Here is a 17329-nt window from a genome sequence, read left to right on the forward strand (position 1 = left end):
CTTCATATCTGAATCAACTCTCTCAATATTATCTCCTTTGAAGATCCAATTGATGAGAGATACGTTTCTTGAGATTTGAAATAAAACAACAATAGTGTTTTCTTCTTAATACTTTATTAATTAAGATGATGATGATAATTCTATTTTTAGTTAACAACACTTAACAGTAACATTGACAAACAGCACCAGAAGGAACAGGTTGACAACCGCCACCTTTGTTCAGTCTACAATTATCAATACACATCTTTTCACATCTTAGATCATCTTCTTTTGTCTCACATGTTCCAAATTGTTGCTGGTTGATGCAACACAATGGATCCTGTTCGGTGTGGCGAGCCCACCCAATTTCTCTTGTTTCAGCACCTACAAAAAAAAAAAAAAAACATTCAACGTAAACTACCTATCATTTTATTTTGTAAATGCAAACACTTTTTTAAGAAGTGGTTTTGCAAAAATAATATACTGTGTGTTTTTTTTGTTGGTTCGAAATGGATTTAACGAGAATATTACTAACCGGAAAGGAGAAGACACAGAGCTATGAAAGCCAAAAGAACGAATTTTGAGCCGACCATCTTTTTTTATATTTTCTCAACTCGATAGGATTGATTTTTTACTCCGAAAATGTGGTATATTATATACAAGTATTGAATCGCTTGCTAAAAAGGAAAGAGAAAACCAAGATCTTCAGCATTTATATATATAATATACACGAGATGATGAGAATGATTCTGTTAGTCAAAATGTTTAATAGAAAATTTAATTTTATTTCCAAGAATCTTGTTCAAAAAACTTATTTACCCAAGAAACAAAAAAGGAAATAGATTTGCATTGATGGAAATGGCCTTTGTGAATTTGCACTAAAAACTATGTAATCTCTTGGTTGTAATGACTCTTTTATAACTTGTGTGTACTGTAATGCTTTATGTAATGAAATCAGAAGTTGAAAAAAAAAAAAAAAAATTGCAGGAGCAAAAAAGAGTTCCAATTTATAGGAAAGTAGTTCCTTAAGTTGAAATTTTTTTTTTCTGGGGTCAAACTTCAAGATTTTAAATCCAAATATGAAACTCCTCCAAAAAGTTTTAACTCTCAACTCTTTTTTAGTTCTTGTTATATTTACTGTTTGCCGGTTTATTACAGAGCAGAATTTGATTCTGTAGAGCACACACAAAAAAAAAAACTAAGAATCTTAGTTACTATGTATAATAAGTTTCCTGTGTCGTAGTGAAAGTTCTTCGACGAGGCTTGTTTCTTCTTTCCCTCAATCTTCTTTCCATTACTACTTCTTCTTCTTCGACGACTTCCATCTCCGAGTTTTCGATCTCCAAAGACGTTCTTGAGGCAATGTATGGGAACAAAACTGGTCTAAAACACCATAGAAGAGTCATTAGAATAGGGACGTATAGGTACATGGAAGTCCAAACGCAGAGTGTCCATTTCCAGTTATAAGCCATCCGTTTCATCCATGGAGGATTCGAGTTTATAACGACCTCAGCTTCATATAACTGAGGCAATGTCCGAGTATATGCACGTGGAATCAGAGTAGCCCTCACGGCTTTTGTCCTTGGCCATTTCTCTTGGTGCATTAACGCATCGATTCTCATTGTTTGAGCCTCGTTTGCTATCCCGGCAACAAGTGGAACACTCATCAGAAATGTTCTTGCAAGTCTTATTGGTTTGCTTCTGAACCGTAACATACAAGGTTGGCTCGATCTCGCTATTGTCTCGCCTTTCAATGACAAAAGCTCTACCTTCAACTGTGTCAAAACAAAACAAAACCACAAGAACAAGAATCAAATTAACTTTAAAAACAGAAAAGAAAAAAACAGAGAAAAATGTGACAAAGTAATATTACAGAAACACCTGATTACTAGTTAATTAGAATTTACATGTATTTACCTGAAATAATCCAATTCTTCGGTTGAGATCAGATTCAGGCATCCAAAAGACTAACGAGACATGAACCTTATGACCAACAGGAACACCAAACGGTCTCTTTCTCTTATCGAAGCTAAAAACCGCACTTGGGTTTTCTTCAGTGTAATCGAAAAACAATCTTTCTCTCACAACCACAGGCTTTTCTACATACAAACTCACAATCCCGACACCGACAACAACCGCCACGATCATCGCCACCACCATCACCATCGACACGTGGCATGCACCCATTACACCAAACCATATCCTTCTAACAGCCCTTGCCGCACCGCTCTTTATCCGCGACGGAGCGCGTTTAACCGCTTTTTCCGCGGCAGAGATAGTAGCGGTTGCGCGGCGGTATGAGCGGTAGAGGAGGAAGAGAGGTGAGGTTAAGACCACGAGTGCGTTGTAGATGAGATCGGCTTGGATGTTGACTAGAACCATGAACCAATCGGCTCGTAATGGGTCAGGTATTTTGAGGTCCATGTCTACTTCTTCCATTTTCTTTTTTTTTTCGTTTTGGTGTATTCAAGATTCCTACGGTTTCTAGTATAGACATGAAATAAAACGTCGCTGTCTTACAAAAAAAAAGTTATATATATTTTGAATATGCATGTGGAAATGGAGACGTGTTGGTTCGAGTTCTTGAGTAGTGCCACGTTGCTTCAATGAGATCATACTGAAATGTACCAGAAGAGATTAGCTCCAAGGAAGAAATCTTTTGTATGGGTAAATTATTTTATCCACATTGGATATGGATTTTAGTTCGGAGTTTTCAGCATTTTTTAACATTTCGATTACCGATATTCATTCACGTATTTATATACTCATACTAAAATGATGTATTATATAGTATAGTAAACTGATATTAATTATAGTATACTATTACTCTAAATGATGCAGTTGTTTACTATGTAATGTAAGTATAAGTTTCTAATCCATTTTATTAACAACAACAACTAGGTACAATGATCTTTATCTCGACTTTCTCGACCTCCTCTTAATTTGGATTTGGATTTCTACATATATATTTGCGACACAAGATTTTGGATCCTATCATTTTAGTTACACAAAACGATAAAAGAAACAAAATTAACTGAAAAACAAAAACAGTAAACGATTGGTATACTTCCACAATTATTGAAACTATATATTTCAGTTTGCATTATTTAAATTTTTGTTTAATTCTCTCTTTTTTTATATATCATTTTAATAGTGCTAAAAAGGAATAAAGCTAGCGGATTGAACGACTATGAGCAAAAGGGAGCAAAAGTCTTAATATGCACCGTACCGTACCCTATAACAGTCTTTGACAAAAGAGGATAAATATTCTTATTGATTTTTTTTTTAATTATAATATTTTTTTTTCCTACTTTTAACGAGAGATAAATAATCTGGCCTCGAACCACTCGTCGCCCCCAAATCGTTCTCTCCCAAATCAAAGAAATTAGGGTTAGGGTTTTCATTTCCCCCAAATTCGATCCCTCTTCTCTCGTAGCCGCCACAATCGACGATGACAGGCAAGGCGAAGCCGAAGAAGCACACGGCGAAGGAGCTCCAGGCGAAGGCCGATGCAGCGTTGACCAATAGAGGCGGAGGAAAGGCGGGACTCGCCGACAGGACCGGTAAGGAGAAAGGTGGTCACGCTAAGTACGAGTGTCCTCACTGCAAGATCACTGCACCTGATCTCAAGACGATGCAGATCCATCACGAATCGAAGCATCCTAAGATGCCTTACGAGGAGCCGAGGAACCTCCACGAGGCTTTAGCTGCACCTGAATCGTCCAAACCCAAACCCGGAATAAGAGGAAGCCTGAAGAAGTGATTCGGATTGTGTCTGTGTGTTGTTCGTATCGAATTCCTTATAAAAATTTGTCATCTTTTTTTATGGGTTTCAAGTTGTTGATGTGAGAATATAAACTGCAAATGATGCTATCTTATAAAGTAATCTATTTCTAACTTATTGCCTTTTGATTTCTTGTTCATTTTCCTCATCTAGTTGATTCTGGTGGTTTTGGTTCTTTGTTTTAATCTGTCTGTTTATATATGCTTGTTTAGAAGCTGCTCATGGAGCTCAGCATCTCTGTTTCTGATCATATGTGTTAGGCTAAGTCATTTCTTATCTGAGCATTTGCTGTCTGAAAAGCTTAGAGAAACAGAATGTGTGTTTAACACACTGAGTTCAATGCAGAAAGTTGCTTTTGCATTTTTAAACTTCAAGCTTTCAAAGCATCTGAAACGAGTTAGATGCGTTCTTGTTTTCTTTTCATTAAAAATTTTAAAAGAAAAAGAAGGAAAGATTCTAGTTCTCATGGTGCTTCTGCAAGCTTCAGGATGCACATGTGCTTTTAAAAAATCCAAATCAAAATGAAAATGGGCATGTTATCATATTTATCTTTCGACGAGTTGAGTAATCAGAATCAATGCTTTATAGCTTTATGTGTTTGTTCTTGTTGTTGGTTTGAGTTACTTATAAGTGGAATTTCAAATTTTACTCGATAGTTCTTGTTAGGTGATATTTCCGTTTTTATTTTAATGGATTCACTCCTCTCTCTCTCTCTCTCTCTCTCTCAAATGTTGATGATAATCATATTTCTAGTTTATAATTAACGATGTTGATGAACAATCATCGACCAATGGAGAGAGAGGAATTTGCCCACAGAACCGATGAAATAGTATAACCCATAAAACTGATAATGGGTCTATAGTATTAGGCCGACAAAACTGATGAAATAGTATAGCGATAAAACTGATAATGGATCTATAGTTTGAGGCCCACAAAATATGTGAAACCAACGATGGTATCTTTGAGTTCAATAGGCTAGTTCAGAAAACAAAAGCGACCAATGTTGTTAGTTTCTTATAAACAATTAAGAATCCATTGTATAAAAGTTTCTCTACTAACTGTAAGAGAAAAAAAGAAAAAAAAAAAAGAGAGACCAAATCAAATCCTCTGTTTTCTTAAGGTTTTCAAAACTACCCTAAACTCAAAAGAATCATCATCATCATGACAAATGTAAAAAAATCAAAATCTAGAAAGAGTGAAAAAAATAATATCCGATTTCGAACTTCTTTTCACCCTTTGGTGGCTTGAGGTTTTTGCTGTTTTTGGACAACATTCTCTTCTTGATACAGCAACTTTCTCCTCTTGAGACCATAACCATTGTACTGATAGATAATGCTGTACAGACATTGCCTCAATCTGAGCACATCGAAATCCTCAATGAACCTCAAATCTCTTTGTCTCCATTTCAAACCCGCGCACTTCTGGTATTCCTCAAGAACCGATGATAAACACCAGTTTTGCACTTTCCTCAAGCATCCCACAAGGCAACCTGTCCTATGCTGCACTTAGCCAAAAAATACAGCGACGACATTATACTCAAAATCTGTCAACTCAACCAAAAGCTTACGAAACCGGAGAAGGGTTTGGTTTGGTTTGGTTTGTATTACCTTTCCCCGTTTACAATGGATGAGAATTGGATGGTTTCTAACGTCTGCAAGCAAACAAACAAAACAAGTAATGAGACATCTAAAAGAGAACTTAACAAGACATCAAAGGGTCTCTCTTTGATTCCTTACCAACTAGGACTCTAAGGGCACTCAAGACTGTATCCTTTGGCATAGGAGTTGGAGGATCCTATGGGCGTAAAACAATCCAAACTCAGAAATCGAGGATATAACCATGATTCAAATAAGCTATATAAGCCAGCACCAGACTAATGAAAACAGTGTATACGTCCTTGAAGCTCTTGCACGATTCATCAATTCAATTACTGTTGTTGCTTATGAAAATCAAGGGCATAACATTGATTCCAATAGGCCAGCAACAGACTAAAGACAGGAACAAGAGAGGGGTCTTATATGTTCTTGATGAGCTCAAAATATTCAATTCAATCATAAAAGGTTACGAGAGTCCGCAAATAAACCTTTGCTTGTACTTAATGGATACAGCAACCCAAACTCAAAAGACGAAGGAGAAAGGAAATCAAAAGAGCACAGAAAGTAGAAATCATACCGTTTTGCCTTCGATACCGAATTGGAAGAGCTTGATGTTGTTGGAATCAAGAGACTTGAGATTCTCCTCAGGGTATGGTTCAGGACACAGATAACTGTTTCCAGAAAACCCAACAAAGAAAACTTGTTTTGTAATTCAAATCATTCTGCAAACGACGACAAATTTATTATCCAATTAAGAGTAACAAAAACTTAAAGGAAAAGAAACAACGATAACAATGCGTGACTACAAGATTCTTTTTTTAATTTAACAATAAATTCTTCAGGAGAATCAGAATCAGCAGCAACAGAGAAAGAGAATCTTACATGATGGATTTAAGATTCAGGGTTGATAAGAAACCGAAATTCTCAAGCTGAGGAAACCCAGATCGGTAAATTCCGTCTTCGACCATAGAGAAATTCGGCGGCGGAATCAAAAGCTCACCGTCGTTATCATCCACGATTAAACCCATCAATTTCAGTAACGTCTCTGGATCGAATCAATGTTTCTCTCCCTCGGTTTCTCGATTGGGAGACAGAGAATACGAGAATGAAAGGGAGAGAGAGAGAGCAAAACCCCCAAAATCTAGAGAGAGATAGATTGATTGAACAAAATTTCTGAAAAACAAAACTTTTTTTAAACGATTAATGGGATAATAATCATTAGGTGGATTTTAATTTAATTTAACCTTTAAAAAAGGAGATAAACGGAGATTTAGGAGCTCTGGTAGATTTCTTTGGACATTGCGGGAAAAAAAGGTTAATAAGCTAAGGAAATTAACTTAAAACCGCCATTAGATTGTTCTTTGTTGGATCCTCAAAGGTTAAAGCCTTTTAGGGAATATTTTCTTTGTAACATCCTAGATTACGACACGTGTCAAAATATTTCGCTTTTCGTTAGACCGTCGTTAACTGAATCTATTTGACTGGAGTCAATTTTAGAATTTTCAGTTCATTAATTTTTTTTTAATTTTCCGTAACATCGAAGATTCTGTTGAGGCCCCACAAATACTTGATTTGGCTTAAGCTTACCAACTGTTTCTACTTTCTACAAATCAGTATCTCTTTGTTCAAATAATACTCCTGACTCCTAGTTACGGTTAAATTTATAGTTATGCCAAAAAGTATATAAGAGTAATTGGTAAAATCTATAAACTTTTAGTTAATTATAAGCTTCTTCATTTTAAATATATTTTGTAGAATTATCTTAAATGCCATATATGATTTGTTTTTAGTTCTCGAGTACGAAAATAAATACAAAACTAGATTCTTGTTTAACAAATTTTGTAATATAATTTGTGTTTTTGAGTTTATATATAATTATTTTTATAAATATATTTTTTAATAAGTGAAAATATTGATTTTTGTGTTTAGATATATTTTTATAATATTAATATTAATTATGATTATAAAATATAATTTTAACTCGTTCGCTAATATTAATTCAAAATGAACTATTATAAAAACATAATTCTAATTTTTCCGTTCATATTACCGTATAATATAAATATTTGTTAAAAATTTGTGATTTATTAACAGTATTATTTAGCATTATAGTTTTCTAAAATTTAATCAACAAAGGGAGTATACAACTGGTTTTTCAAACCACATTATAGTGTATGCAATAATTTTTAATTTTTTTATGTTTTGATTTTGTATGAAAAATATATTTTCGATATACATGTATAATTCAAAATTAGTGATATTAGTTACCAAAATATTTTTAACCTGGTTTTTAATATATATTTTTAGTTCTATCAATTTAAAAAAATATATTTTTAATATTTAAATTATACATTTAAATTTTACCTATTATTTTATTATTAATTTGTAAATAAATCATTATCGTAAATATATTATATAAACAATATAAATATCATATCATTTACATCATTATAAATATTTTATATTTCAAATATAACCATTATTTTTCATATGTGAATTTTTTTTTCAAAAATTCTAGATATTTTTGATAAAAATGTTTAATAAAGTATAAAAATTATTTAAATTAGAATCTTTAAATCAAATCTAAATTAATATCTGATTAATTATTTTTAATCAAATCAAATCAAATCTAAATTACCTATATTTAAGGAACTCTAAAAATATTTAAATTAATAACTAAATTTCGAAATTAAATATAAATAATTATTAAAATTATTTTTAAATACTTAAAAAAAAATTAGAAGTGTTTGGAAACAAGTACTAAATGTTCTTCTGTTTTAATATAATAGATAGACAAAATAAAATTAAAAATCCAATTTAAAACTTAATTGAATGAATGCTTATATAAAATTTTTGTGTGTTTTTATAGAGCTAATATGCTTAAAAGTGCTAAAATATATTTATTTTATTTGTTAAAAATAATTTACACCGCATGTCATATTCATATTTCACAATTAACATACATAAGATTCACAGGATATTAACCAATATATTATATATATACTCCGATAACAATCTATATATACGGCATATCATACATTATATCAAAGATTAGATTCCCCATATTTGTACATCCACATGTCTGGTAGAAATATGTCTAGAATCGCATACAAAACATAAAAATAAATTTAAATAGAGGGAACTAAGGAATGATTAAGTTGGATGAAGATGAGGATTAACATTTTGTTTCGTAGCAGCGGCTGCAAGTAACTCGGGCGGTATGAGATCATCCCATTCCTTACCGGGACCTGTAACCGCGTTTAAACCGCTTTCCCAACCGACGTGCGATACGTGTTTTACGTTTGTCGGAACTCCTATCTCCATTCCTGATGTCTCCCCATCTTCACTCTCTTCTTCTTTGTAAGCTACAACATTTAACATTTTTTTTACATTAATGTATTATTTTTTTTTTCAAAATAAAACCTTAGAAAAACCTCTATAAATCATATTACTATATTTGAACCAATTTATAAATTTGAAAATCATGGACACATGCACTCGGATGTTGATGATGCAGAAACTTATAAAAGTGTGTCTACCAAGTGTTAATTTTGACAATACGTATCCTTTTTAATGTTATTATTGCGTAAAATTTCGAGAAATGAAAAAGCATTAGATAATATTTACCAAAGAGTTGAGAAATGGTCTTGAAGCTCTTGAAAAGCCGGTTAATACCGTTTGAAATCTCGGGTTTAGAAACCGCGAGGAACTTGAATACATTCTTCATGTTTTCTTCCTCCTCTTGGTCGCGAATCCCTTTTGAAAACACATCAAGAGATCAAATAGAAGATACATGAGAATATGAGATATCGGTTCAATATATGCGTATACGTATTATATATATATATATGGAGAGAGAGAGAGAGAACCTTGAGGAGGGTGATGATGATGGGGCTTAGAGAGAGGAGATAAAACGGCAACACTTGAGTCGGAGATACATCCGACGGAAAAAGGAAGCACGACAAGTCTCTCCATTCTATCTCTCATTTTCTACCAAGCCTTTCCTTTTACAATACTTATATTTATATATAACGAGTATGTGTTTATATTGATGTATACTATGAAAATGACAACCCACCAACTGTTTTAATGTATTTTTTCTTTTGTAATCTTTGTTAGAATATAATTCGGTAGTGGTCGTGTTATGTGTTTTTCTGACTTTGTTGTGAAGTTACAATGATGTTTACGTGTGTATATGAAGTTGCGGTTCGCTGGAGAAGAAAGTGATATATTTTATTTTTTTGGTTTTGTTTTGGGCACTCAACTACTGTTTGGTAGACTGTTTTCTTTGGTGACGTATCACTTGCACTTCATATTGGATATTTTAAAACTAGAACATGGGTTTCGATCGATACCAAAAGGAAAAAAAAACTAGAACATGGAGTTTTTTTCTCAAATATAATTTCTATATATACATTATACAAGAGTTGAGTTGTGAATGCCAGGATAACTTATTTTTCGTTGGTTATTTGATACAAACATTTTTTTACCGTCGATATTCTTCACAATTAGTCAAGTAGTTCGAATCTTGATTTATCTTTGCCCATGTACTCCCTCCGTTTCACAAAGAGTGTCGTTCTGACATTTTTTTTTGTTTCAAAAAGAATGTCGTTTTAGAATTCAAATGTAAATTTTGACATAAAATACCATTTTTAACTTTAAAAATAAATTCAGAAAATTAATTATAAATGTAATTCCAAAAGTCATTTCTGCAAATTAATAAGGGTATAAGAGACATTTTATCTTATTTCTTAATTTGTATGAAGAATGTCAGAACGACACTTTTTGTGAAACGGAGGGAGTATGTTTTTCTTCGTTTTTCATCGCAAAAACAAAAGTTTACTTTTCATTATGATATTTTTTTCTTCATATTTAGTTCTCTAGAGAACAGTTTCATTTTAGAGTCTTTAATGATTATTTAAGAACTCAATAATGTATCTATAATGATGGCTTAAATGATTAAAATGCACATTAATTGTTACATCCCCTTGAAATCAAAGCAATCTATGGATTTTTTTTTTTGAACAACTGCTTTTGCAAAACATAATCAGAAAATTCAAATGATATGATGATGCCTATGCTTTTTCTTTCCTTCTTATTTCTCGCCATATATTTTTTTGTCGCTTATATAACCATTTGATACCATGAATAAAATACATATACAAGTTGGACCTTTAACTATATGCTATATAACACAAGTGTCCAACTAGCCATCACAATATATTAAGACCATTCTAATAAACTCAATACGCAAATCTTAAAGTGTACTTTAAACGTCCCACTTCCTAGATTCACTCATTCAACAACATTTCATCTACTACTTAACATCTCATTAGGCCGAGTTTTACGAGTTGTATATTATTTACAATGAAAATACAAATTGTATGATAAAGTACATTTTTACTTGAGTATTTTTGTATAACCAGTAAAATGATAAACTTATCATTGACTTCTAAGCTAATAAAAATTATAGCTTACATATTTAATAATAACATGGAAAAATGGTTAGATAAAAATTATAAACATTTTCTTCCTAACATATATATAGTATCCAATTTATATACAATGAAAAAATTTGTTTAAGTTTCATATTTCTCAAAAGAAATGCAGACATATGTATATTAGATTTAATTATATGACAATGGTTTGTTTCAAAACGAGAATTTGAAACATTTTTTTTCGTGTTGCAAATATATATGTTCTCAAAGATGACTTTCTTGATCATCAAACTTTTGAGAAAAACTCTTCAAAAGATTCAATCTTGATCAGAAGGAATGTATTTTTCTTCCTCTGGTTCATTACTTTCCTCTTCTTCGTCCTCATCATCTGAAAAGACACTTTGAACTTCAGATTTTGAGCTATGAATGTGCTGAAACTGAGTTTCATGATTCTCCGCTTCTTCATCCTCATCATCTGAAGAAACACTCTGGACTTCAGATTTTGAGCTATGAATGTGCTGAAGCTGAGTTTCATGACCCTCCTTCTCTTCATCCTCATCATCTGAAGAAACACTTTGGACTTCAAATTTCGCGCTCTGAATGTGATGTAGCTGAGTTTCATGATTATCCTCCTCTTCGTCCTCATCATCTGAAGAAACACTTTGGACTTTAGATTTTGAGCTATGAATGTGCTGAATCTGAGTTTCATGACTCTCCTCTTCTTCCTCCTCATCATCTGAAGAAACACTTTGGACTTCAGATTTTGAGCTATGAATGTGCTGAAGCTGAGTTTCATGATTCTCCTCCTCTTCATCCTCATCATCATGAGAAATACTATTGATTGGCCTGCTTGTGTTCCTTGGTGAATCATCATGATCTCTATCGCTGTCATACTGCAAAGAAGTGCTTTCTTCGTTTGATTTACAGCTGTTTTTACTGCTTAGCCTCTCATTATCTTCTTCCTCAGAGCTATAACTGTACTTCATCTTCAAGCTCTGTGCAGTTGCGTTAATTTCACCATTATTGGACCTTCTTTTCTTACTTCCAGAGTCAGAGGAACTGCTAGAGCTTCGAGGTTTCTCTAACTGAGTATGTTGCTCTTTTTGACCGTTTTTGGAGTTTGAATCAGACTCATTATCTGAATCCGTTGCGGTTTTTTCTTCCAATACCGTCTTCTGACTTCTTCTTAATTCTTCATCTTTTACTTGTTCTTCATCTTCATCTTCTGAATCTGATGAAACACTGAATGCGTCCTCTTCCTCTTTGCGAGGAAGTGATGAAAAAGGAGTTACAGAGCAAGAACTGTGTCTGCTTAAAGCAATCGACATACTTTTGTCCCTGAAGGATAAAATTGGAACAGCGGTTGGAATACCGTCTTCTGTAGACATGGAAAGGAAGCTAAGCGCAACCATTACATCACTTATCAAAGGACGTGCAGTTGGTTCCTCTTGTAGACACATTGATGTTATTGCCACTGCTTGATTTAACCCTCTCTCTGAGAAATTCTTCCTCAAGAGAGGATCTGCCATATCCGGGTATCTTTTCGGGTCTCTAAATATCGGTTGCGCCTGCGCAAAACCCAAAACATATCATCAAAAAAGATCAAAACTTGATGATGATTCAAGAGAGAAGGAAAGAGAGACGTGGGGGCAGTTTTTACCCAAGCCACTAGATTTTGTTCATCATTAGGCTTAGTGGTGTCAATAGCTCTTCTCCCTGTGATGAGTTCGAGCAACACAACCCCAAAGCTATAAACATCTGATTTGACAGTGAGATCGTCCCCTCGAGCGTACTCAGGCGCAGAATAACCATAAGTGTCCATAACTCGGGAAGAAAGAAACAAGCTATCACCTGTCCCAGGCTCTAGATTATGCAAACCAAAATCACAAAGCTTGGGGTAAAACTCTGCATCCAACAAGATGTTAGAGGCTTTCAAATCTCGGTATATCACCGGTGGATTCACTTTATCGTGCAAGTAATCCAATCCTTGCGCTGCACCAAACGCAATCTTCATCCTTGTTATCCAATCCATTGGCTTTTGGTTTGGCTTTTGTTCTGCATAACCAAAACAAGATGGTCTAAGCAAAGCCTAAAGTAACTCTCCTTTTAAAAACTAACAAAATGAAATGTTTTGAATGATCAATAATACCGTAAAGATGGTCTTGAAGAGAACCTCCAGAGACATATTCAAAGACTAAAAGACGCTGATCTCCATCAGCACAGTATCCTATAAGCTTAACAAGATTCGGGTGTTCGAGTTTAGCCAATGACAAGACTTCAGCTTGGAACTCTTTGTTACCATGTCGTCCATGCTTATCTAGCTGTTTTACAGCTACCAACTACACTCACAAAGAAATAAAACAACTTCAAAGAAAATCACCGGAAAAAAAAAAACATTTTTGAAATTTCTTTTTAGTTTCTCTATTCATGATTCTCTGGTTCTAAAGTGATGAAATCAACTCAATTTTAGTCTGGTTTTGGCAACAAACCTGGCCAGTAGATTGAAGGGTGCCTTTGTAAACCCTACCGAATCCACCTTCTCCTAAAAGACATTCTTGCCGGAAATTTTTTGTCGCCGTCGCTAATTCTCTGAAATTGAATATTTTCACCGGTGTTTGCTCTGTTTCTCTTTCTTGTATATGTTTCGTCGTCGCCACTGTAACCAAACAAACAACGATCGAATCAATCCCATAAAATGGGTTTTGAAATTCCAAAGTCGCGGTATAAAGGAAGCTAACATATTTTTTATTGGTAAAATCTGACAGTTTAACAATTGTGATTACCAGGTGGTCTGAATTCGTGTTCACCGTTTTCGTTGGTTTCGTTATTATTATGTGAGTTTCTGCGCTTGCGTGAAGTGAAACACGGAAAACAATTCATGATCATTGAAATCAATTTCGTGTATCAAAAATTTAAATGCCTAAAAACAACCAAAAAAGATTTTTTTTTTTTTTAAGGAGATTAACAATGGCGGGGTCCTTCAAGAAATTGAAGGACCCACGTTAAAGGGCAAACAATTTTGGGAGATGGTAATGAAAAGAAACAGAGGAAGAAATCGAGAGGAGAGAGAGAAAGAAAGAAAGAAAGAGGAAAAATTGAAGCCAATCAGAATACATGAACAATGAAGTTCTCCGATGAACCATGCGAGAAGAAAGGGAACAAGTTTCTGTTTTTTTAGTGGACATTTTTTTGTTTTTTCTTTTTGACAAATCCTATTTTTTGTTTCTGCAACTTCGTTCAAATCCCTAAAGCATGGAGAGCCTTCAATCTAATTTTAAATCTAGTTTAAGTTAGTTATAATATAAAAATCTTTCAAATGCATTTTACTTTTCTTTATAGTGTCTATAACTAAGACTCAGAAACATAACTACTAGTCAGCCACATGATCCGCTTAAACTAATATATGCACATCATTAAGTGATCTGTGAGTCAAGATAAAAGCTATACAATTTCAGAAAAAGAAGGGAGTTTTCTTCCAAAATTGTTTTTCGAAAAAAATATAAGTAAATGAGATATATTGTGACCATAATACATGCTTTTATTTTTTAATTGATACACACAAAATTATCAAAACATTCGCTTTTTTTTTGTGAATGCTCTAATTATTTTAGGTTTTAAATATACAACAACAATAGAGATAAAATAGATGTTAAAAAAAAAACAACAATAGAGATAAATTTGAGCATCACATTTGACTAGTAATGGTGCGAGTTTTACCTAGTTTTTATAATTTTACCACTAATTCTGATCTCATTTAACCATTTCGATACTGTTTAGTTGTTTAACGCTCTCCTTTAAATCTTTTTTTTTTTTTTTTCAACAGACCTTTATCCTTACTATAGGAAAAAATTAATGTAACATTTACACCATTTGTAACTTGACACGTGGCATAATCTATAGTTTAACCTTCCACTTTCCCATCTCTTCCTGGATTCATTTCTCGTGACGCCGTCTGCAATTTCGCCACGCTGAAAAACCTAGCGGCTTGAAATTATGGTGGCTTAACGCCGAGTTTTGTCGCCGAGTTTGGTGGCCAAGTCCGAAACTGCGGAACGAACGTGACTCGGTCGCTGTCGCTGCCCGAGTGGCACCCAAACGAAGATCCCCATTAGTTTTCCAATTTCTGGAAAGGTAGTTTAAGCTTTGCTGCGTGTTAATTTCCCTTTCATCAATTCTTTTAATTCTTCGTGTGGGATCTTTGGAATGCTATTGATTTGGAAATGGGTCTCTTTTAATGTCCTAAAGGATGATCTTTTTGTTGATTGAGCTTATGATCCAAGCATGGAATTAGGGTTTTGTGTGCTCCGATCAAAGTTTTACACTGAGATTTTGCCTCTTCGTGTACGTCCTAGTAGGTGATGACAAGTGTTTCGCACTGAAATCGAGAAGACGAAGAAACCCTCTTCTTCAGATGCAATGCTTAATGGCTGATGGAGCTTTAATCACACTAGATTCCGACGATATTTTGTCAGCAGAACATACTTTAGCAGTCGGTAAAGAGTTCCCCGATGTAGAAACTTGCAGGAGAGCTTTGAAAGATTTGGCTATAGCTCTGCATTTTGATCTCCGTATTGTGAAATCAGACCGTAGTCGATTCATAGCCAAATGCTCCAAAGAAGGTTGTCCATGGCGTATCCACGCCGCGAAATGTCCTGGCGTTTCAACGTTTTCGGTTAGGACGCTTAATGGTGAGCATACATGTGAAGGTGTCCGTGATCTCCACCATCAGCAAGCTTCGGTTGGGTGGGTTGCTAGATCAGTAGAGGCACGGATTAGAGACAATCCTCAGTATAAACCGAAGGAGATACTGCAGGATATACGAGACGAGCATGGTGTTGCGGTTTCGTATATGCAGGCGTGGCGTGGGAAAGAGCGGAGTATGGCTGCGCTTCATGGCACTTATGAAGAAGGGTATCGGTTTCTTCCTGCGTATTGTGAGCAGATAAAGCTAGTCAATCCCGGGAGCTTCGCATCTGTTTCTGCATCGGGACCGGAGAATTGTTTCCAGAGGCTGTTTATTGCGTATCGAGCTTGTATCTCCGGGTTTTTCAGTGCTTGTAGGCCACTTCTTGAATTGGATAGAGCACACCTTAAAGGTAAGTACTTGGGTGCGATCCTCTGCGCTGCGGCTGTTGATGCAGACGACGGTTTGTTTCCTTTAGCGATCGCAATCGTCGACAACGAAAGCGATGAAAACTGGTCTTGGTTTCTCTCGGAGCTGAGGAAGCTTCTCGGAATGAATACCGATAGCATGCCAAGACTCACTATACTTTCAGAGAGACAGATCGGAATAGTGGAAGCTGTCGGAACTCATTTCCCGACAGCGTTCCATGGGTTCTGTCTCCGTTACGTGAGCGAGAACTTCCGGGACACATTCAAGAACACGAAGCTTGTTAACATCTTCTGGAACGCGGTTTACGCGCTCACAGCAGCGGAGTTCGAGTCCAAGATAACCGAGATGGTTGAGATCTCGCAAGATGTGGTTCAGTGGTTCGAGCTCTTCCCTCCTCATCTCTGGGCTGTAGCGTATTTCCAAGGCGTGAGGTACGGACATTTCGGTTTAGGTATCACAGAGGTTTTATACAACTGGGCTCTCGAATGCCATGAGCTCCCAATCATACAGATGATGGAGCATATTCGTCATCAGATATCTTCTTGGTTCGATTCTCGCCGTGATATGAGCATGAGATGGAACTCGCTGCTCGTGCCTTCTGCGGAGAGACGGATCACAGAAGCTGTTTCTGATGCTAGGTGTTACCAAGTGTTGCGTGCCAACGAGGTCGAGTTTGAGATTGTTTCAACGGAGAGAACCAACATTGTGGATATACGTACACGGGTCTGCTCGTGCCGGCGATGGCAGCTATACGGTTTGCCGTGTGCTCACGCGGCTGCGGCGCTGATCTCGTGTGGTCGAGACGTGCATATGTTTGCGGAGCCGTGTTTCACTGTGGCTGCTTATCAGCAGACGTATTCACAGATGATTGGGGAGGTTCCTGATAGGAGCTTGTGGAAGGAGGAAGGAGAAGATGTTGGAGGAAGCTTGAGGATACGGCCTCCGAAAACGAGGAGACCGCCGGGTAGGCCGAAGAAGAAAGTGGTTCGAGTTGAGAATTTGAAGAGACCCAAGAGAATTGTGCAGTGTGGAAGGTGCCATTTACTTGGACATTCTCAGAAAAAATGCACACAGCCTATTTGATCAACTTATTTCACTACCTCTTTTTTTTTTTTTTTCAATAACTTTCTTCTTCTTTTCCTTCGTAGTATTTCTTGTTTTGTTTTTGATGTAAGTTGTAATGTTTAAGTTCGAGTGCTTTTTTAGAGACTTATCTTCAATGGAGTAAGTAAAGAGTTGATGTTTGTCCCTAACCGGGTTTTGAGTATAATCAGCTAAGCTTGATCAGTTTTCTGGCTTAGGCGTAGTTGAATTATATCCAAGTCCACTTCGAGTATAATAATTGTCGGTATTTAAGGTTAGATATAGGTTTGGTATTTGAGGTTCGATACGGGCTTTTGACTTTTGAGTATATTATCCG

General features: G+C 35.2%; 7 protein-coding genes across 8 annotated transcripts; 2 read left to right on the forward strand and 5 right to left on the reverse strand.

Moving 5' to 3' along the window:
* Positions 1-100: 100 nt before the first annotated feature.
* On the reverse strand, positions 101-572 carry LOC18019152 (defensin-like protein 24). Its single transcript, XM_006400120.2, has 2 exons — positions 515-572; positions 101-363 (listed from the first exon to the last, which is right to left on the reverse strand). The coding sequence occupies exons 1-2, from the start codon at positions 570-572 to the stop codon at positions 161-163; spliced, it is 261 nt and encodes an 86-aa protein (XP_006400183.1). The 3' UTR covers positions 101-160.
* A 621-nt stretch (positions 573-1193) lies between these two features.
* LOC18019153 (seipin-1) lies at positions 1194-2418 on the reverse strand. Its single transcript, XM_006400121.1, has 2 exons — positions 1897-2418; positions 1194-1754 (listed from the first exon to the last, which is right to left on the reverse strand). Exons 1-2 carry the CDS (start codon positions 2416-2418, stop codon positions 1194-1196), a joined length of 1083 nt encoding a protein of 360 aa, XP_006400184.1.
* An 863-nt stretch (positions 2419-3281) lies between these two features.
* On the forward strand, positions 3282-3889 carry LOC18019154. The gene has a single exon (XM_006400122.2). It carries the CDS (start codon positions 3431-3433, stop codon positions 3740-3742), a length of 312 nt encoding a protein of 103 aa, XP_006400185.1. The 5' UTR covers positions 3282-3430; the 3' UTR covers positions 3743-3889.
* A 911-nt stretch (positions 3890-4800) lies between these two features.
* LOC18019155 (tyrosine-protein phosphatase DSP5) lies at positions 4801-6502 on the reverse strand. Its single transcript, XM_006400123.2, has 5 exons — positions 6241-6502; positions 5936-6029; positions 5500-5557; positions 5371-5414; positions 4801-5262 (listed from the first exon to the last, which is right to left on the reverse strand). The coding sequence occupies exons 1-5, from the start codon at positions 6384-6386 to the stop codon at positions 4993-4995; spliced, it is 612 nt and encodes a 203-aa protein (XP_006400186.1). The 5' UTR covers positions 6387-6502; the 3' UTR covers positions 4801-4992.
* Positions 6503-8367: 1865 nt separating this feature from the next.
* On the reverse strand, positions 8368-9347 carry LOC18019156 (CRIB domain-containing protein RIC4). Its single transcript, XM_006400124.2, has 3 exons — positions 9228-9347; positions 8986-9114; positions 8368-8723 (listed from the first exon to the last, which is right to left on the reverse strand). Exons 1-3 carry the CDS (start codon positions 9343-9345, stop codon positions 8512-8514), a joined length of 459 nt encoding a protein of 152 aa, XP_006400187.2. The 5' UTR covers positions 9346-9347; the 3' UTR covers positions 8368-8511.
* Positions 9348-11108: 1761 nt separating this feature from the next.
* On the reverse strand, positions 11109-14035 carry LOC18019157 (receptor-like kinase LIP1). Its single transcript, XM_006400125.2, has 5 exons — positions 13580-14035; positions 13286-13452; positions 12946-13135; positions 12457-12851; positions 11109-12364 (listed from the first exon to the last, which is right to left on the reverse strand). The coding sequence occupies exons 1-5, from the start codon at positions 13680-13682 to the stop codon at positions 11114-11116; spliced, it is 2106 nt and encodes a 701-aa protein (XP_006400188.1). The 5' UTR covers positions 13683-14035; the 3' UTR covers positions 11109-11113.
* Positions 14036-14731: 696 nt separating this feature from the next.
* On the forward strand, positions 14732-17124 carry LOC18019158. 2 transcript variants are annotated; one of them, XM_024156038.1, is made up of 2 exons: positions 14732-14927; positions 15149-17124. In XM_024156038.1, the coding sequence occupies exon 2, from the start codon at positions 15208-15210 to the stop codon at positions 16990-16992; it is 1785 nt and encodes a 594-aa protein (XP_024011806.1). In that variant the 5' UTR covers positions 14732-14927; positions 15149-15207; the 3' UTR covers positions 16993-17124. The 2 variants fall into 2 exon arrangements, with proteins under 2 accessions (XP_024011806.1, XP_006400189.1); XM_006400126.2 differs by having other exon boundaries at positions 15152-17124.
* The last annotated feature ends 205 nt before the right edge of the window (positions 17125-17329 follow it).

This window comes from Eutrema salsugineum, unplaced genomic scaffold (genome assembly GCF_000478725.1).
Source record: "Eutrema salsugineum unplaced genomic scaffold, Eutsalg1_0 scaffold_2, whole genome shotgun sequence".
Classification (NCBI taxonomy): Eukaryota; Viridiplantae; Streptophyta; class Magnoliopsida; order Brassicales; family Brassicaceae; genus Eutrema; species Eutrema salsugineum.